Genomic DNA, 22,206 nt, shown 5'->3' on the forward strand with positions numbered 1-22,206 from the left:
TCTGAGTAAACTTCTATCTCAGGTATTTTATTATTGGGTCACTTCTCTGCACTGACATGTTTTGTAACAGTAGAAGTCTGGCAAAGGGCCATTTGAGGGTTAGTCTTCCATTTGTACATATAATCCCCATTCTTCCTTGAATTGCATGAGATAGGCTCCATTTTCTTCCGGTGCCTTGTCTGGAGCCCGATCCTGATAGAGTCTAGATAAGAGGCCCTCCTCCCCGAGCCCCTCAGATTCAGGATGCCCACATCCCTCTGGGTCATGTTGAAAGCTGGGTAATGACGGTATACACAGCTTGCCAGTCTGAGGGTCCCAATCAACGAGTGTGGTGGATGGCTCCTCCTCTGGGGCCTCCTCTGTGTCCACATGCCCCTGCCGCAGGTGGTCCAAGTCTCTGAGCTGAGGGGTATATGAATACAGCAGTGTTTGTGGACCCAAGCCTGCTAAAGTTGCCTGTTGTTCAAATATCTTTCCTTGTAGGGACACCTCCTCCTGCAAATTGAACTCCTGTCCCCTAGGCCCCACAGAAATGTCGCTACTTCTTACATCATATTCATACTCAATGACTGTTTTATCCATGGGCGTTGTTCTGCCGGGTGGCTCTTGCTGGGTTAAGGAAGTCCCTTTGGAGCTTTTCTCAAAGTCATACACAGTGTCCACCACATGTGACACATAGCCCAGGTGTTCCACCTCCACATCCTCCCAGTGGGCTTCCTGGTCCTCGATGGGCTCATTCAGGTCTGACACATCACTGCTTTTTTCCATTACACTTATATCCTTGGGAGAAGTTTTAGAATCCTCCAAAATATTGAGGGTAATGAAGTTAATCACAATTTTTTCAGTAGGTACAAAAAATCTTTTGTCAAATTCATTTCCATAAATCAAAACCTAAAAAGAGAGAAGAGAACGGTTTTCATCTTTTCACTTTACAGAGACATTAAAAGCAGCTGTTAGTTAGAATTTATACTGTCCCCACATAGTTTTAAAGGCCTATACTTACCAACTCATGAAAGTGAAAGTTATGCTTGGAATACGCAGGAAACCTCCCTCACTTGGACCCAAGGGACCCAAGTTACATAAGATGCACAGGGCAGTGAAAAGTGGTTCCCTGGGCGGTCCCGATCTAATCCAAAGGTCAGGGTGTGATTGCCCCTTCCTCTAATTGGCTCAGGGCACTCAAGGGGGTTATTTCAATTCTAGAGCCTCATTTTAAAATTCTGTAAAATCAGAATTCCTGCTGTGTCCAGAGAGGTGAAAACAAATAGAGGTTTTGAAATTCCTTTGTTAATTACAGTTTGAAAATGAAAGTCACTCAGTTGTACCCCACTCTTTGTGACCTTATGGACGGTAGCCTGCCAAACTCCTCTGGGATTCTCCAGGCAAGAATATTAGAGTGGGTAGCCATTCCCTTCTCCAGGGGATCTTCCTGGGCCAGAGATCGAACCCAGGTCTCCTGCATTGCAGGCAGGTTCTTTACAACCTGAACCACCAGGGAAGCTCTAATTACAGTTTAAATGTATTTATCAATAAACTGTCCTCTGGGCCACCAGCTCTTTTCTGCATATACTCTGGACAGAAAATGTGGAAGGGTATGAAAACTAGGTGTAAAAAGGGAAGTAAGCACACGACTAGAGATGGTTTAACTAACTGCCCCCCTACACTATGCTATAGTAGGGCTAAAATTGGAAATTCACCTGCCAGTTCATAGCAGATGGAGAAACTCTAGATCATGGGAGGAAACTTGTTTAAGATTGACATTTTGCTGGAGATACATGGACAGTGCCAATTTAGACTGTTGATCATGAATTACGTCCCACATCTCATTGTTCACGCTATGATGTGATTTCATTTAACTGGAAAATAGGAACTCCAACATCATTCTGTTATGAAAGCGTTGGTTTCAAAAAGCCACACATGGTCAGTTCTCCTGTGCCTTTTCCTTCTAGGAAAGGTCTCCCTGTCTCATTAAAAAGCTAACTCTGAAACCTAAATGAAGGCAGAACAATAGAAATGTTTTAAAATAGAACAGAAATGCACATATGTATCGTATACATATGAACATGTATTTTGATAATTCCCAAAGAAATAATCTTTGTTTGTTAAAATTCGCTCAGCCCTTGGAAACCCTCTAGTACATGGTGTAGAAGCATGAGGTTTGTTCCTTCTTCTACCGTCTTGCTTCTCCTTGCTGTGAGTGATGAAGTCCTGGCCACTTTCCCCCTGAACGTGTCTCCACTCTGTCTGTCTCCAGCCCCTCCTCCCACTCTCCTCTTTTAGACTCTCACCTTCTCTCTCCTGGACAACTCTCACAGTCTCCTAGCGGCTTTTTTGTTTCCAGGCTTCCTCCCCTTAAAGTTGTCCTTAACACTATCCAGATGTATCTAAAACTCAATATTGACCCTGATGATTCCAACCCAAAACCCGACAGAGTTTTGCAAACACAATGAAGCCCAAGAATAGCACCTTGGGCTAGATAATTTCTTAAATAGCACCCCAATTCTCCCATTACTTGGCCTTACTCCCTCAGTCTCTTCTTTCATAGCTCCTTATCAGGAATCTTATGGTTTAGAAATATTATGTGGTTTTCCAAATATCCACCCACCTTTTGACTCTGCTATTTTTCCTGCCTGTGGTAGGTGCCCTAACTCTCTCAACATTCATGACCAAGCCCTGGCATGAAATTCCTTCTGATCTTCCAGGTAGGGTGCCACTGCCCTTCCTGTACCCTCAAGAGTCCCAAGAACCCAATTTCATCTTAGTCTTCACATATCATTTATTTGTTTATAATTTGGCATTTTTATTTTTTAAAATTTAAATTTATATATTTTAATTGGAGGCTAATTACCTTACAATATTGTATTGGTTCTGCTGCACATCAACATGAATCTGCCATGGGCATATACATGTTATCATTTAAAAATTCTAGTTCCAAACTAGACTTAAGCATCTGGAGGGGCATGGATCATAACAATTTATCTGTGTATCTCAAGACCTAGTCTAATCTGTTCAGTAAATATAAAGTCTTTGTCAAAATAAAGGAATCTTTCTCTTTAGTTATGTTAATGAGCTAACCTAGTACAGAAAGTGTTTTTAACTCATCAACTCTAACTTGAAACTCACTCTGCCCATAAAAGGAATGGTATCTGTTCTAGAAAGTCCTTTTCTATCTTCTTGGAGGTGTGTTAAAGCCTTTACCACAGTAATGCTTTTACTCACCAGATTTGCTGGGTGTTTCTCTTTGCCGACATGGATATATCTGTACATGGAGTAACCCATCACAGAGAAAAGAAACACAGTAACAGATATGGGCAAAACATACCAGAGGATGATTTTAACCTCCAATGCTGTTGTTTGATCTGTAAAAATAGAAAAGTGAGGTGGGGTAGATAGTTGTGATTTGGTGGGGTGGGAAAACAATGCTAATGTCAAGCGACTTTGCAGAGATCAGTTTAAAAATTAAGGTTTATCATTTATAAACTGAGAAGCTTGAGCTAAATAAGGGATCTCAGAATTCTTACTCTGTCTGATAATAGATGGCCTTAAGGAATCATCTGGACTTGTCTCAAACCTTTATGGCAAGGATACCTTAACAACCCGAGTCAGCAGATATTCCAACAGTTTATATTTGGCTATGAGACTCATACTGGTCCTTATATTTGAAGTTAAGTGTGTATTAAGGCAACTCAGAGCACTGCAAACCAAACAAAACCCTCTTGTGACGATCCCATTAAGCTGCTCCACGTTTCCATGTCACTCATTCAACTCAATCTTTTCCATACATTCAGGAGAGGAGAAGAACATTGGTGTCATCTTCTGTGTAACAGATAGAACCATCCCACACAGTTGGCCAGGCCTTCTGGTAGGTCTGGAGTGTGGGGATGCATGTAGGAGGTGGCTGAGGTAGTATGTGATGGGAATGGCAGTAATTCTCTTCCAGATCCTGCTGTCCTGTAGGTGCATGGCGAATTTAAAAGTCCATAGCGGAATGAAAAGATCTGCTGAATAGTTTTAATAAAAGTAATCCTGGATCACCACTGATCAGACTGTATGGTTGATGGACAGGACTCATTGTGACTAATTTATATTTGCTAAGCTTCTATGGGGTACTTGAAAATTGAAAGGGTTAATTTTACATGTCAATCTACGTAGGCCAAGGTATCCAGTTATTTGGTCCAACATGATTTCAGATGCTTCTGTGAAAACATTTTTTAGATGAGATTAGCATTTATATGAGTAGACTCGAGTAAAGTAGATTACCCTCTATAATGTGGGTGAGCCTCATCCAATCAGTTGAAGGCTTTGATAGAAAAAAGACTTGATTACTCCCCACTCCTCTGGAGGAGAGAATTCTGTTACCTGATCACTTTCAGACAAGAACTGTAACATCAACTCTTCTTTGGTTCTCCAGCCTGCTGGCCTGCCCTATGGATTTTGAATTTACCCTGTGCCTTCAAAATCATGTGATTCAACTCCTTAAAATAAGTCTTTTTCTCTCCCTCTTTGAGTATATACATATAAAGATTATGTATATTGTGTTCTCCAGAGAATTGTGACCAATACAGCTGTAGAAAAAGGGCAGCTTTAGCACAAATGACGAAAGTTCTAGGGCATTGAACACGTGTACTCAGTTGCTTAGCTGTGTCTTTGTGACCCCTATTGACTCTCTGTAACCCCAGGGACCCCAGGAACCCACCAGGCTCCTCTGTCCAGGGGATTATCTCGGCATGAACACTGCAATGGGTTGCCATTTCCTCTTCCAGGGGAAGTTCCTGACCCAGGGATCAAACCCACCATCTCCTGTGGCTCCTGCACTGGCAGGTAGATTCATTACCACTGAGCCACCTGGAAGGCCATTCGTTACATACTAATACAATCAGCAGGAGTGTCCTGAGAGCATTCTAATCCATGCAGACATTGGATGCTCTGGATGCCTAGTCCTGGGAGCAAGCTGCCAAGTTACTGTCCAGTTAACTGTCCAGTTAAAAAATGGAAAGAGAAGCATCATGGACTTCTGGTCAACAAATGCCAGTAGGAAAGGTCCAGGTACATGGGTCTAACTGCAGGTTCTTCCACCCCAAAGAGTGCATCTGTCTACACGTTCCACATAGAAAGACGCCGATAATGCAGATATGGCAGGTGACTATCACCTGCTCCTACTTCAGGGTACAACTCAGCCCAGTCCTCTTAAAAAAAAAAATTGTATTGGAGTTTAGCTGATTTACAATGTTGTGTTAGTTTCAGGTATACAGCAAAGTGAATCAGTTATACATAAGCATATATCCACTCTTTTAGATTCTTTTCCAATACATGCAATTACAGAGTATTGAGTAGAGTTCCCTATGCTATATACTAGGTCCTTCTTAGTTATCTATTTATTCTAGTGTGTATATGTCAATCCCAGTCAGTCCAGTCCTCTTAATACAATCTCTAGTCTCTGGACCAAACTCACCCTGCTTAAACAATGACTGATGGCACCAGCACACGTTTGCAACAATCAGCTAATAACCTGTATCTGTATTTTAGGAATTGGGGGATTTTGGAGAACAGAAATATTTCAAAAAATAGTCCCCAAATAGGTAATAGCAAGTTTTTGAAAAAGTAGACCCTCATAGTGGTGTCTTAGAAAGATACCTGGGTTGATCAACAGCTAGGAGATCACAGAAAAGGTCAGAACCTGACATGGAACCTTGTTGTTTTGTTACTTTTCTAGGACTAGTGAGAAAGTCAGCTCCATCTGCTTGCTGCTGCTGCTGCTGCTGCTGCTAAGTCGCTTCAGTCGTGTCCGACGCTATGTGATACCATAGACGGCAGCCCACCAGGCTCCCCCGTCCCTGGGATCCTCCAGGCAAGAACACTGGAGTGGGGTGCCATTTCCTTCTCCAGTGCATGAAAGTGAAAAATGAAAGTGAAGTTGCTCAGTCGTGTCTGACTCTCAGTGACCCCATGGACTGCAGCCCATCAGACTCCTCCATCCATGGGATTTTCCAGGCAAGAGTACTGGAGTGGGTTGCCATTGCCTTCTCCACCATCTGCTTACTGGGAAGTATTTAATTTAATCTGTATTTTAGTTGCTTTAGCTTCGCCGATAGCTTGAATGATTTCCACTGGGAATTCATTCCTACCATTTGGCCACTGATCAAGCTGTTAGTAAACAGAACACTCTTCCAAATACAAAAATGATTTCCTCAATCTGCTTTGTTTTGCCTTTTGCTTGTTTTGCATTTTAATTTTATTGGACATATGGTAGAGAATGCTTTGTTTAAAAGGGGAAGGTATGATAAGGGTGGAGATTCAAAAATAAGGCTTTTCACTTTTGATATGTATTCACAAAATTCCCTTTTTAATCCCTGGGACAGTTTCATCTCAAAATGTGGAAGGCATGAGGAGAGAAGAAAACAGGGATTCTGTCACCATTCCTGTCCCATAGCTGTGATGAAAAAAGGCTTGGGGGAAAATGGTTGTTTCATGTGGAAGGCCAGCACATTTGGAAGAGAGAAACAGAAGAAGAATGATGAAGAGCTGTTCCATGAAGGTAAACTTTAGGATTTATTTTCAACTTTTATGTTTTGAGTTCAAGGTCTTACCACTCTCAGGGAAAGTGTCAGTCACTCTGTCGTGTCGGACTCTTTTGCGACCCCATGGACTCCTCTGTCTATGGAATTCTCCAGGCAAGAATACTGGAGTGGGTTGCCATTCCCTTCTCCAGGGGATCTTCCTGACTCAGGGATCAAACCTAGGTCTCTTGCATTGCAGGCAGATTCTTTACTGTCTAAGCCATCAGGAGGACCCTCCCTCAGGGAAGAACAATTAAACAAATGCCAAGCTCCTAACTCTAGTCTCCTAACAGGAACAAGAATCTTCAATCATCCTTCTTTGTCAGCCAAGTTCAGATAACATGAGAAGGAGACAAATAAATGGAAATAGAGAGAAGCAACCATAAGACAGAGAGAGAAGTAACTGATTTGCTGACCCCAGGCCCTCCCATAGCCAGTGAGTAATATTTGAACACAACCCATACAGTCTCTAATTTATATTCTGGAGGAGCCGCCAAACACTATCTTAAAGTGTTTTTAGGGTACTGTCTGTTTCTAGGAATAACATCATCTGATGTTCTTTAAAACCCAAAGGACTTCTACTGAGCAGAGTGATTATAGATTTAAAGAAGAAAGACCATGAGTGTAAAAATTCCTATAATGCTATTTCTGCAAGGCAGAGTGAAATTGGCAGTGGACACCAGGACCTGTACTGAGAATTCCCCAGGATGTAAAAACACTGGGAGTCAAATTCAGAGGCAGAGTCCCAGGCTGTCTGGGGATGGTTGTTTCTGCCTTCACTTCAGCCTGTTTCTGGTAGACATGGATTTGTCAAAACCTTGTCTACACTGCTATACTTCCTTCTAGTTTTACCAGATTTCCTTCCTCAGATCAGATGAGATTTTCAAAGCTTACCTTCTAGAGTACTGACACACTGCCTCTCAGAAGGGTGAGTGATGCGAGGAGGGCCTGGGACAAAGGACTCCACAAGTACACAGTACAGAGTGTCCGGCTCCAGCCAGCTGAACACCAGGGTGTGGTTTGTCACACACTGGGACCACTAGGATAGGGAATTACAAACACAGTTAGAACCAAAGATTTCCAGCAACCCGCAGACAAATAACGACAGAAAGAAATAGAAGATGGAGGTACCATTAAGTCCTTCGCTATCACTATGAGTTTTCTTTTTAGCAGCAGTTTTAAAATAACTTTTCCCTTCAGCTCGGCAGGGCGTGGTCAGGAACTGAACAAATTGTGGGAACAATTCTAAATAATGACATAGGAGGGATTTCTTCTTCAACTTTGTCCTGTGTTCTTGCTAATATTTTTTTCTTTCTTGGAGAGTGACTGGCAGATGTTAAGCAAGCACAGAAACTCTCCATCAAAGTGAGGTGGACAATTGCTCTGCATGATAGCAACAACATCATAGCAGATACTTTCTGTAAGGAAAATCTGAAGGTAGCTCTTTAAATTTCTATGCATCACCTTCAACTGTATCCTGCAAGGCATCACTTTTGAGTAACACACCTTCCCAGATTCACACGCTGCCAATTTTAGAATCAGGGCTGCATGTTCCAGCATTAGATTCAGAAAGTGACACAGATTATAGGCCCCCATTCCATTTCAGGCTTACCGTTCTATTGGATTTAGTATTATATATGGACACATTATACTTCAGATTAGAGTATATTTGTTGCATGGAAATAGAGCTTTCTTCTGGATTTTTCTTCCACTTCTTTGGAGCCGTCAGAACAATAGAAATGGATTTCTCATCAGTAGTCAAAGCAACCTCTGGTGGGCCAATTTGTGCTTAAAGGGGAGGGGAGAGGGAATTATCATGTTCAGATGTAGAAAACACCTTGAATGAAGCTACAGTATAATTCCACTGGGATCAAAGCTCTAAACCCCATCTTCTTATTTGAAGTGCCTCAGAATGCTCACCTAGACCCAAGTTATACCAAATTTTGAAATAATCAAGTCACAGACTCTGATACAATGTTAAAACAGCTGATTTACTTAGCCACATGTAGTTCCTAGTTACTTGGATAAACAGTACTAGAGGATAGTAAATACAATTAAAAGTGTTTGCAATACTACTATGACCTGACAAGTTGGTGATAAATAACATTAATCAGATTTGATGTGTTTGTAAAGATCAGCAGTGGAGAAATGAAGCACTGCTAAAGACCTTTGGGGATGTAACCTTGGGAGAATGATCTAGAACAGAGATTAGCAAACTTTTATCACAAAAGTACAGGCTGTATTTTAGGCTTTGCAGGCCACGTGATCTCTGTTGCAACTATTATTTATATAAATGTAAATACCATACTTGTCCTGTAGAAAAATAGAAAGGAGTGGGGTGCTGTACTTAGTCTGAGGCTCTGGTTTGCTGACTTCTGATTTAGAAGGGCAGCAAGGGAAAGGTGCCAGCTCCAGAACTCAGGAAGCGCTTGTAAACGTCATCCTGGCAACTCTGAGTAGGTCCTCTATGGCTGAATCAGTCTCAGATTGGGGATGGAAAAATTTAAAAAGCAAATACTAGGAAGATGTTGCCCTCATTCCGAGTTATACCTAGATATTATATCATCACACTACTGAGTTTATAACAAGCAGAGACTTAGTTTGGGTATCAGAGGAGTCTTTTTTTAAACTTATTTTTAACTGGAGGATAATTGCTTTACAATGTTGTGTTAGTTTCTGCTGTACAACAATGTGAATCAGCCATAGGTACACATATATCCCTCCCTCTTAAGCCTCCCTCCTGGAAACAATCTTTAGTCAACCTGTGGGCATATGTCAAATAGTTTGCAAAACCACAACATTAAGATAAATCTGTCAGTTGTTCCTGAAATTATACAGTCTCAATTGAGTGATAAAACAAAATCAAAATTTGACAGTTTGGCCTCTAGTGTCAATTCTGGATCGGGGAGCAATGTGAGAGACACTTGGTTAAACCTTTTTTTCTAAAGATGAGACTCTGAGATACAGTAAGGTGAAGTACCCAGTATTGGGCTGGTCACTCCACCTAATGGACAGAGTGCAGAAGAGAGCCAAGCAGAGCACTGGGGTTTGGACAATCTCTATGAGGCAGAGATTGTTACATTAGGTCAGATGACCTTGGTACTTATTTAATACACAACTGAGCTACTTACTTTCTAAGAAAGGATAGAATCGTCCAGTTTCTGCCCATTTGGAACAATTTGTTCCCCATAGGGCCTTAACTTTAGCATAATATTGATGTTCATAGTCAGAAGTTTCAGCAGAGAGGTCACAGTAGGTCCTACTGATATTTCTGCATTCAGATTTATTCAGCCATTTCTTTTGCCCATATCTGCTGAGAAGAAAACTGTGAATCAACAATGAGGTGCTCTCCATGCTTTACAATAGGAAAGAAAAACAGTCATTATATAAAACTGAATGGAACTTAAGACCTTCTCTTCAAAACAACAAAAGTGCCTGTCATTGAGATAAAAAAGAATCGACTTTTGCTGCTAGCAATTTTTTTCATTAGCTGTCAGGAGCATGAGTCAGAGTTTCTGTAATCATCTTTCCTTTCTGTGAATTATAATGTGGATAGTACATTTGAAAGCATGTATTTTATTATTATTCTTGTGCTACAGTATAAATTTTACAGATTGTGTGATCAATTTTTCTATATTTTCTCTATATTTTTCTATATTACAGCCCACATGCATACCAAGGTCAGTTTGATGGATATTTTTTATTTGTTTGTTTTGGATGGGGTGTTTTAAGAAAAATTGCTATTTTTTCTTAGAAATTCTTCTTGACATTTTCATAAAATTTAAAAATATACTTGCCTTCAAGGGTTCTAGGGAAAATTCACTAGGTTGGAGTTCATTTCCAAATCTGCATTTTCGATGATCGTAGTGATAACGATGATAAAGATGAGGTTGTTTATATAGATTTTTCCTCTCCTTTATTAAAAATATAACACTCATAGCAAATAGGGAGGGCAAGTATTTCTAGCATTTTTCAGGTGGGAGAGACTGAGGTATTGAGAGTTTAAGAGACACGGGATGAGCCAAGTGTAAGAGACAGGGTTGCATGAGAGGCTACTGAAAGGATTAAAGCAGGCATGTTGGGCTATGAGGTGTGCCGGGCTATTAACTCTGGTGGTAGCAGAGAGGACAGAATGGGTCATGAGTGTCAGACTGGGGAACAGTTGAAGAGAGTGCTGCAGTGGTCCAGGCGGAAGATGTAGGTGGCTTGTACAAGCACGGTGACAGTGGAATGAATGACAGGACACAAGTAAGAAATATTAGGAGACAAGACTTGGTGATTGAGTGCACATAAGAGGTGATGGAAAAGAAGGTGTTAAGCATTACAGCTCTTTCTGTCCAGGATAGATGGGTAGAATGGTGGTAACATTTATCCAGATCAAGAATGCGGAAGAAGAGTGGGTTTGAGAAATAGGGAGTGGGGGACAGGGAGGAAGGAAAGATGAGTTCAGTTTTTCCCATGTTGAGCTTAAGATATGTGTAAAAGGTATCTGAATGCAGGTGCCCGGAAGGAACTGGAGCTCAGCAGAAAGGTGTGCGTGATTATGAAATCAGTGACATAAAGCTGCTCATTGAAGGCACAGGCATGAATGAAATTATCCATGGATACAAAGCAAAGCCTAGGATAAAGTTTCAGGAGCATCAACATTTAAAGGTGAGATGCAAAGTACCCTCAGAAATAGCAGCTAAAGAGGGAGAAGGAGAAAGAAAAACAGACATCACAAAAGTCAAGGGAAGACTACGTGTTGAGGAGGAGGAATTGCCAACTTTATCAAGTGTTGCCAAAGCTTAAGGGTATCCTCCCTTTTCAGAATATGGCAGCAGAGTCCTGAAAGTAAACATCTCCTGCTTCCTAAGCACCACAGTTACCAGAGGACAAGGCAAAGGCACCCCACTCCAGCACTCTTGCCTGGAAAATACCATGGATAGAGGAGCCTGGTAGGCTGCAGTCCATGGGGTCACTAAGAGTCGGTCACGACTGAGCGACTTCACTTTCACTTTTCACTTTCGTGCACTGGAGAAGGAAATGGCAACCCACTCCAGTGCTCTTGCCTGGAGAATCCCAGGGATGGGGGAGCCTGGTGCGCTGCCGTCTATGGGGTCACACAGAGTCAGACACGACTGAAGTAACTTAGCAGCAGCAGCAGCAGCAGCAGCAGCAGCAGCAGCATAGTTACCAGAAAACACTAAAAGTGTAGTTAGATCTGGGGACATCGCTGGCGGTCCAGTGGTTAAGACTTTGCTTTCCAGTGCAAGGGGTGTGGTGATCCCTGGTTGGGGAACTAAGATCCCACATGCTTTGGCCAAAAAGCCAAAATAGAAGACAGAAACCGTATTGTAAAAAATTCAATACAGACTTCAAAAACGGTTCACATAAAAAAAATCTTAAAAAAAATAAAAAAAGAAATAGAGTTTGTTGACCTATTTCTACAATTCAAGTAATCACCATGCCAAGGGGCTTTCATACTTTTGTCACCTTCTGTGATGGTGAGCCACAGAAAGAAACATCTCATACTGTGATACAGTTCATACATATATCTCATATACTAAAACAAAACGTTTTATAAGATCATACAACTTTACTACATGCCAGGCACTCAGTTATTTTCTTACTCTAATCCCCTCCACACCATCCTAAACCTTGCCATGCTAGTTATGTCCCTCGAAATTGATTTCATGGTTCACCAACAGGTCTTGACTAGTGGCTAGAAAAATACTGCCATCGCCTATTTGACCCTTTCTTCTCAAACTTCCTGACTCTGCCAAAGCCGGCACAGCATCCCATGGTAGATGTTGATGAAGGAGAAATACTCTTGACCAAGTTCTGGATAAAATGCTTTGTAAGTTTGACAAGCTGATAGACATGAATCCCACAATAAATGCTACAGCAATAATGTTTCTCCATGCGCAAAAGTCATGTGGGGCTCTAGGTGGTCTCTGACTGCTTTCTGGTAACAGCAGGAAACATTTATCAAGTGCTATTAAGCATGGATGCGTGCTTAGGATTTGAAAGCTTTATCTCATTTAATTGTCATAATAACCCTTGGAGGTGGGTACCATTATATTCATCCCATTTTACAGATGAGGAAATTGAGACTCAGTGATGTTAATGGAGCTGCTCAAGTTAGTCTGACTAGGAACAGGCATAGCTGGGATTTGAACCGCTTTCTCTGATGCTAAAACTTGTGCTTTTAATGCTACGCTATATTTTCTGCGTTAAATTCCTCACGTAGATATAATTTAAACTTTTGCTAAAATTTCATCTTTTACTTGGAAACAAGCTTCACTCAAAAGCAAAAATGTATAGTCTATAACCAGCTAGGTCCACAGCCTGGCTGTGAACCCAGGACTGTTTGCCTTCGGAACCGAGCGTGGAGTCTGTTGGTAACACACACTGCCCTGTATTCCTGCGCGCCATCCGCAGGCTCAGGGGCTGTAAGAATTCCAAAATGAAAAGTTTATTTTCAAATATTCTTTTTTGAAATGCAAATAATCTAAATTATCTGCTCTCAGAGCAGTGATGACTTTTTAAAAAAATCCTTCTCTGAGTCACACAGACACATGAAGAACAGAGCAAGCTCCCCGCTCCACCTATCGGAAGAGGAGGCAAGGGCATGCTCAGGAGCCATTTCTCTTGACAGAGCGATGCCTCTTCCCTAAAATACTGGTTCCTGAGAAACACTGGCAATGAGCATGAGGGTCTAGATAAACGAGGTCACTGTGAATAGCAGCCAAAGTCTTCTATTGCCTTTAATGGTCAGGATATTTTTTTTTCAAAGACAAAAACGACATTATTGGGTTTTTTTTTGGTAAATATGGTACATTTTTTAAACTCACACAATCAAAAAAGTATAATGGAGAGATAAATAAATTATCCTGAAGCCCATTACCCTGAAACATTTGGTACATGTGACTCTGTACATCTCACTGTGCTTATATGTACCCAGAAGAATGATTCAATAATTGGATACATAGACAAAAACTCGATTATGCCATACTTATGATTTTAATAAAAATAGTAATTTTAACTTGATTTGAACTTTAATGAGAAAGAAATTAAACTGAAATAAATCACTGCAGTTTAAACATTTCATCACCACAAGATATTAGTTCTTAATATCTTTTAATAAGATAGTTTAAGAAAATCATATATGAAAGATATTGAGAGTTTAGTTATTCAAATGATAACATTTTTATTTTGGATCACATATAATACCTTGGTGCTATAAAAGTACACATACAGTCTTTCCCCACCTTATGATTTGCTATATTATTAAGTTCAAATATGCAAAGAAAGTCTGTAACCACATTTCTCACTGCTATTTAGACTCAGTTCTACATTTAGATGGTTTCAGTGCATGCTCCTCATCTTTTTTGCCACAATCTTGTCATTATTAAGATTCTTTAGGTTCTTTTTTATCTCTTTCAGTTGGAGGTGCTCTTTAATTAGTGTTTCCCCTCCCAACTCTCTGCAAGAAAGTCTCAGGAGAGTGATATCCCAAGTTCCATCTGCTTGAAAATACATTTGTTGAACTTGGTGGGAGTCTTAGGTCACAACTATATTTCCCTCAGAAGATGTATCACTGCCATCAGCTGAGTGTTGCAGATAGAAATCATTGCTTTTACTATGATGGTTATAAATCATGTCATTTTTTCAAAGTTCAGTAACTTCACCAGGATGTCTTCCTATTATTTTTATTAAATTTTCCTAGGCAGAGCATGCATTTATAATATGCAATTCCAGACAGTCATTATTACCTGTTCAATTATTGCTATCAGCTATAATAGATTTTTCATCTCCAGAAAACATTTTTATTTTCTATCTTCTTCCTAAGTTCTGCCATCTTGCTTTTAAAAAAAGTTCTTCCTCTTGGAGTCTTAGAATCTTTTTCTCTTTGACTGTTTATCTCTTCTTTGACATTTACCATTAGAGACCACGTTGTTTATGGACTCAAAACTACAGACAATTACTTGTCTGAATTTTCTTTCCGTTTCCACAAGAAAGCTTTCAGGAACTTTTAACTTACGTTCATTTTTTTTTCTTTCTCCCTTTCAGTAATTAGGGACAGGTTGCTGGATTCTCTGGGACAATTACTCTTTGAAAGGAGCAGTTCTTTAAATACTAGCTGAATGGGTATGGGAGTGACAATCTACCCCACATTCGCTCATCATTCTGCATTCTTTCTTGTTTGTCATGAGTTTTGAGGGAGAGGTGAAAAGTGGAAATGTCCATCCATTACCATCTTTAATAAAAACCATGAGTTGTACAGAATTCTGTACTCAGTTTCACTTAAAAATACCCTGTAATTCTAATAAGTTTACTTGTTTCAGAGGTGATGGATCTCCTTGTTTGCTTAGCCACAGAATAACATTTTGATCAACTTCTTTTCTCCATTTAAATATTTCCTCTTGCCTAAGCACTCAACATTCTGTTTACATGAAGACATTATTGTCTAATTTAATCTAACAAAATATAACAAGATAATTTAACAGGAAATATCTAAAATCTCTCTTTCTCTTCAAACACTCATTTAATGTAATAGATGGTTTGTTAATCTTTGCATAGGGGTCTAAGTCTTGCTTTTATAAATAAAACAAAGAAAAAGAATCAACTTACATGAAATACTGCACAGTATAACTAACTTCCATGCCTTGCAAGCCTTCTGGGGGGTTCCACTGTAGGATATTCTTCATGTTTATGGATATGAAGGTGACATTTGTAGGTTTATGCAGATCACCAGAGACACAGGGAACTGAAAAAGGAGTAGAGGGGAATTGAGGGTTTAGTGGAGAGAAAGGAAGACCTAACCTGTGGTGGCTGGTCTCTAGATACAGCCCCCAAGAAGTAGTACCTTCCAGTACTCTTGCTCTGTGAACTTCCTTCCAGCCCGACCTGACTTCATGACCCTCCTTAACCAACAGAAGTGATTCTGAGACTGAGCCTTAACAAGGCCTGCGAGCTTTCACTTTTGCTCGTTTGAAAGCCCTGCACTGCAATGTAAAAAGTGGGCTACTCTGCTGGACAAACCATGTTGAGAGGCCATATGACAAGGGAGATGTCCAGCTGTCCTAGCATCCCAGCTGAGCCCAGCTTTCCAGCCAAGGGGCCAGAATGAAGCCACTGTGGACACTGTAGCCCTATTTGCCTCAGACTAAAGCTGTGTGAGATGCCTTGAGAGAGGCCAGCAGAAGAACCATCCAGCTGAGCCCTAGCTAATCATCAGAACTGTGAGATATAATAATATGATTGTTTTAAACCACCTTGCTTTTCTGAAATAAATTACCCCCTGAAATGTGTTGTCAATCATTAATGCTCAATGATTCAACAGAAATTTTGATTAGTGTTTTGTAATTGTTTAAGCGATCCTCTAGAAATGCTATGTGGTGGTTTAGTTGCTCAGTTGTGTCTGACTCTTTGTGACCTCATGGACTGTAGCCTGCCAGGCTCCTCTGTCCAAGGGATTTTCCAGGCAAGAATACTGGAGTGTGTGGCCATTACCTTTTCCAGGGGAACTTCCTGAACCAAGGATCAAACTCAGGTCTCCTGAATAGCAGGCATTTCTTTACTGACTGAACCAGCAGGGAAGCTTAAAATGCTATATCAATTATCAAAATGTTACAAACTCTGTATCTTAAAGGATTAATTTCTAGAAATCCTCTGTAGAGAAATGATTAAAAAATAAATATTTTAACAGTTTAAATAAAAGGAATAATAGGTTAAATAAAGAGAATTAATAATGTGACAACAATATCAAAACATTAAACAATTTTCTCATCATACCATCCTATTTTTTGAAAATAAAACATATTTCATTATAAATGCTGTGAACCTCTTTGCAAGTTTACATTATGGATAAGTCGTATGTATTGCCACAATTTTGGTGGCCAGTCTCCAAGATGACCTTCAGTAATCCCCTCCTCCTGGCATTCACAGCCTGCATATTCCCCTCTCGCACTGCAGCTGGGTTGGTCTACGTGACCAATAGAGTATGACAGAAGTGAGAGTACATCATTTCTTATTAGATTATAAAAGATACTATGGCTGCCACCTTGCTTTCTCTCTTTTGGATTATTTACTCTAGGAAAGGTCGGTTGTCTTTTTGTGAACAGTTCTCCACAGAGGACCTTGTGGCAAGTAACAGGCCTCCAGGATATGTTGAAGAATTGAATGAAGTTTCTTGCCAAAAGGCACATTAGTGAGCTTAGAAGTGGATCTTCCAGTCCCAGTAAAACTTTCAGATGACTGCAGCCTCAGTCATCCATACTCTCATATATACTCTTGACTATTCTCTCGTGAAAGACCCTCAGCCAGAACCACCAGATAAGCCATTACTGGATTCCTGACCCACAGAAACTGAGAGATGATATTTGTTGCTTTAAGCTGCTAAGTTTTGAGGTAGCTTGTTACCCAGCACTAGTATCTAATACAACAAAGAGTCTAAAACTTAGAGAAACTAAGAGAAATCAATCACTTAAAAAAAAAAAAAGTTAAATGGAGGAAGGAAAATAATGGTTCCCTTCATATCCAGTGATGTCATAAAGGACTACTGAGGTCGAAATCTTGAAAAATGTTCTATTTAGTAGTTTCATTTCATCTTTATGAAACATTTTAAAAACCAATGAGAAGAATGACAACTTCTTAGACTTTTAATTACAAGTGAGGGTTACAGCAACAATTTTTTGAATTTTTTAAAAAAGATAAATGCTCTGTTAAACACATTATATTGAGTTGGCCAAAAAGTTCATTTGGTGTCTTCCACAACATCTTATCATGAACTTTTTAGCCAATCCATTCAATACACTAATAAGGATTCAGAGTAGTAAACATCTTTAATAGAAATATATTTTAAAATGGATGTTGCTGTTTGGTACACTATTTCTGGGGGAAGAATATCCTTAGCTTTTGTCCTTTAGATTCATTTGTATTGACGTTATCTTATAGATTTCCTAGGCAGAAAATATATCTGTTTTGGATATCCTCTAGTCAATAAATCAAAGCATTGCCTCGGGGACAGCCCTAAAATAACAACAACAACAAAAAAAAAATCTGAAGACATAGGGATACACCACTTGAAGATGGAAGATTGGAGTGATACATCTGTAAGTCAAGAAGCCTGGCTACTACCAGAAACTAGTCAAAGTGAAGAAGGAGCTTCCGTCAGAAGCTTTAGAGGGGGCATGGCACTGCCAGCCCCTTGGTTTCATACTTCTAGCTTTCAGAACTATGAGAGAATACATTTCTGTTATTTTAAGCCATCCAGTTTATGGTACTTTGTTATGGCAGCTCCAGGAAACTAATACAGCTGCCACCATGTGGATACATAATGATGAATAAGCAGGTATGTTCTTGCCCTTGTGGAGATCCCAGACTAGTGGGAAGAGAGACACCATTGACAAGTCAAAAATCAAACAAGCACGTGGTGACCCAGCTATGGAAGAGAATAAGGTTGGAGTAGTGGGTCACAGAACCTACTTAGATAGGGGCTTAAGAGTCAGCTGTGAGGTAGGAGGGCAGTGTTCCAGGCAGACTCCAGAGGTGGGGAAATGCCAATCCAAAAAGACCATGGCCTTGGAACAGTCAAAATGTCACTGTGGCTGGAAAAAGTGAAGGCTACTGGCCACATTGTGATTGAAGAAATTCAAAGGGGCTAGATCTCTCACCGTCACCCCCGTCTTTGTAAACCCTGGAAAGGAAGTTGGGATATAATTGAAATACAGCAGAAGAGCACTGATGCCTTTTAGGCAGTGGAAGTCAAGAGCCTATTTGTATCTCAAATGGATTACTTCACTATTGAGAGGAGAAAAGATTGAATGAGAGCAAGAATAGACCTGGAGAGACGGGTGAGACCACAACTGCAGCAATCCCAATGAGGATGGCTGAGCTGGCACCAAAATGCTGGCTATGGATATGGAAAGTGGGGTGGCACCAGCTGGGAGCTCTATTTTCAATGCCTGTTTTGTAAGCTACATCAACAGATGAAGATTTATCAAGGAATATTTGCCTTTTTGATGATGCAAAAGAATGATAGAAAATAGAATTCGTACTTGTTTCTGAGGGGGAGAAATAGCACATTAAAAAAAAGCATAATCGATAACTAGTATTTCCTTGTGGTGTTATCATCTTTACAAAGTCGTAGGTACTATTTGTTTCCAGTTTGGAAAAACATAAAGAAAACACTCCTGAATAAATATTCCAACTGAGATAAGTCATTTTCTTAACCTGCCAGTACTGATAAGATCATTTAATCAACATCCAAGTGAAAATATGTCATACCCACATTGATATCAGGAGTCATGTGCTGATCTGTGAGTTACAAAAGCACTTTTGTTCACATAGATTTATGGCCTGCAAGTACAGATCTGATCTTCTGAGAGTCCTTCTATTTAATATCCCAAATCACAAAGTTTTTGGATTGGTACACATAATTTTATTTCTAGGAGTGCTGTACCACCACAACTTTGGTTTGGAACAAGGGTCTCCACAGTCTGGTCTGGCCTCTCCTTATGGTATTCAGCCAAATGTACTATGTTCACTGGTCACACCAAATTACCTGCAAACCCCTAACTTGCTTAGCTGTTTCATACCCTTTATAATTTTGGTACTCTCTCCCTAAATATCTTTTGGAACTAGAAGACGCCTTATTTTTCCTTGTGTGCCTCCATTCAATGAATATTGGCCTGTGCTATTTTAATGACATGATTGTGTTGTGATATTATGGAGAGTATGCATGGTATACCCTAAAAGGGTTTGGGCATTTCTGATGACAGTCACTGGGTAGGAGGCATTTCTTTCAAGAGAAAGTGAAATTCAGAAGACCTCAGAAAGGGACCAGAATTTTGGGCTCCCTTTGAGCTTTCCTGATGGGGGTGTGAATGTTGGGCAATGGGAGGGAGACTTGAGGCGGGGTCCCCTTGGATTACGGGTAATTAAGGTGGCTTCTGCAAACTAGCAGTTATCAGTGGGGAGGGAGGAAGGGCAATACAGGGGAAGAGAATTAAGAAGCACAAACTATTATGTATAAGATAAGCTACAAGGATATATTGTACAACACAGGGAATACAGCCTATAAATGGAGTGTGAAAAACAACAGAAAAGATGTCTACCCTAACAAAGCTGTGAGAGGTCAGCAAGGAGGACCCACTTAATGAACTCCCAAGTAATGATGAGTTAGCTCTAGCTTGTAAGTCATGTCATTTAGACTTGTTTTCCCTCTTTGTGTTTATTTTCCTCTCGTTATATCTTGGCCTTTGGGAAAGCCTTCTAGCCCAGCTTCATCTATGTTATAGCACCATAAAGAAAAGGTCCTTTGTCTCCTCTTGGGTCCTTTAGTAGAAAGAGAATAGATAAATGGCATTTGAAATGGGTACGTCTTTGACAAGTTCATTAGTGGAGTTTTACAAAGTGTGGCTGCTGCATTAGTTCCAAGAGTTATCTTATGGTTACCTTTCTGTAAGTGTAATGAAATGGTATGACATTTTCCTAATGGCCTCAAAGATAATACTAAGGTCACTGTCTAAATATGTTGCAGTTTTAATCATATGCCTGACAGTAAAAGGTATTTCTATTTCATTACACTGTGGGAAAAATCAATGCATAAATCAGTACTCGATGAACACCAGTAAAAAATGGCGAGGTTTTCAGCGTGAACTCATAGAGGGTAACTGGTCTCATGGTTACCCAAACCTCTGTCTTCTGGGGCTGAGACTTTCTGACTTACCCTTTATGGACAATATGCTCATGCACTTCTGAGGAAAACTACCAGACTGTAAGAGGCTGAACAGTCAAATGTGGCCGCTTCTGGGGACTTCCCCTTGGGGCCATTCAAGTTTTGCAGGCTCATTAACTTGGGAACCTCAGCATTGAGGAAGCCCTGCCCAGCTCTGCCCTGAGAAAATCTCCAGCCCCATCTGTCTTTCTGCAGCTGAAGCAGTGAAGCAATCACCAGGCTCTGAGCTGTTTGACACAGGGCACCATGTCTTACAAGAGCCTTTGTATCCCCAGTGCCTGGCAAATAGTTTTGAACCGAACGAACCACTTCTTGGCTCACATACGTCATGAAGACAGAGCAGGACCCTCACATGAGCATCTGAATGAGGGTGATACAGTCTGAACTACCAAACCTTGATAGCTTGAAATAACCCTGGGAAACCTGCACTGTACACAAGGGATACTCAACATATTTTTAATGAAGGAAGAGCAGCTCATGGTAAGTGGTTGCCACATATTATAAATGTCTTTCAAAACAGGAAAATACTTTACTACCTTGTAAGATCAAAAGAAGAGGAAAAAAAAATCACCTGAGTTTTCTGTTGTGGGAAATGGGGTTAAGAAGAGTTGATGTACAAAAGGGCACCAGAGGGCGATTAATCAATTTCAGGAAGCAAAGCTGTAAATATCTCATCCCACCCTCCACCAAAGGAGAGCTAAGCAGTGTCTCTGCCTTCCAGCAGATGAAGTATTGTTCTAACTTCATGCTAAAAGGAAAGGCATATTTTCTTTGGTCTTAAGTTTTAAATTATTTCTCCTGAAAAATATTAACTCTTCTTTCCTCCTTCCCCAGCCACTAAAATTATATTTCAAGTGCTCTTAAAAAGTGAATCGTGTATTATAAACAGTGCTGAGACGATTCACTTTTTAAGAGCGCTTGAAATATAATTGCAGTGGCTGGGGAAGGACGAATAGATAAGAAAGCTAGGGTACATATACACAATGGAGTATTACTCAGCCATTAAAAAGAATACATTTGAATCCGTTCTAATGAAGTGGATGAAACTGGAGCCGATTATACAGAGTGAAGTAAGCCAGAAAGAAAAACACCAATACAGTATACTAACGCATATATATGGAATTTAGAAAGATGGTAATGATAACCCTGTATGCAAGACAGCAAAAGAGACACAGATGTATAGAACGGACTTTTGGACTCTGCGGGAGAGGGAGAGGGTGGGATGATTTGGGAGAATGGCATTGAAACATGTATAATATCATGTAAGAAACGAATCGCCAGTCTAGGTTTGATATAGGATACAGGACGCTTCGGGCTGGTGCACTGGGATGACCCAGAGAGATGATATGGGGTGGGAGGTGGGAGGGGGGTTCAGGATGGGGAACTCATATACACCCGTGGCAGATTCATGTCAATGTATGGCAAAACCAATACAGTATTGTAAAGTAAAATAAGAAATAAAAAAAAGTGAATCGTCTAACCAACATTTCAAGCGTGATATAGGAACTATTTATCTGAGAAAATATACTTAACTGTCTTCTATGAAGGAGAGTTCAGTTTGGAGTTAACATTAGTTCCTCTGAACTTGATTCTCTTTCTCTACCAATTCTGCTACTATTTCCCTATTACCGCTTAGCCCATTTGCTGTTGTACTTGAGTACGGCCTCTGCTTTGTCTATAATAGGACTGCTTGTTGTTACACGGGGCACGGCCACCTGCTCTATCTCATTGGCCTCTAATAATTGTTTATGTGAGTAGGTCGGAGAGAAGTCATAAAAACAAGAGTTCCAGAGCCACACTGACACCTGCTCCCTGCTCTCCGCTTACCTAAGCTGTGTGCCCTGAAGTAAGTTATTTAGCCTCTGCACTCAATTTCCTCATTTGTAAAACAAAACAATATTATTATCTGCCTCATAGGCTTGT

At 40.3% G+C, this 22,206-nt stretch overlaps 1 protein-coding gene across 2 annotated transcripts in view; it reads right to left on the minus strand.

Moving 5' to 3' along the window:
- The window catches only part of IL20RA (interleukin 20 receptor subunit alpha), a 34,181-nt gene continuing 11,975 nt past the window's right edge, over positions 1-22,206 (minus strand). Inside the window, exons 2-7 of one of the 2 annotated variants that reach the window (XM_069598494.1) lie at positions 15,174-15,309; positions 9,689-9,867; positions 8,170-8,345; positions 7,452-7,596; positions 3,220-3,359; positions 1-891 (exon numbers count right to left, since the gene is read on the minus strand). In XM_069598494.1, the coding sequence (XP_069454595.1) occupies positions 100-891; positions 3,220-3,359; positions 7,452-7,596; positions 8,170-8,345; positions 9,689-9,867; positions 15,174-15,309 (1,568 nt within the window). In that variant the 3' untranslated portion in view covers positions 1-99. Of the gene's footprint in view, positions 892-3,219; positions 3,360-7,451; positions 7,597-8,169; positions 8,346-9,688; positions 9,871-15,173; positions 15,310-22,206 lie in introns of both variants that reach the window. The other variant, XM_069598493.1, reaches the window with a different exon arrangement.

Source organism: Ovis canadensis, chromosome 8, assembly GCF_042477335.2.
Source record: "Ovis canadensis isolate MfBH-ARS-UI-01 breed Bighorn chromosome 8, ARS-UI_OviCan_v2, whole genome shotgun sequence".
NCBI lineage: Eukaryota > Metazoa > Chordata > Mammalia > Artiodactyla > Bovidae > Ovis > Ovis canadensis.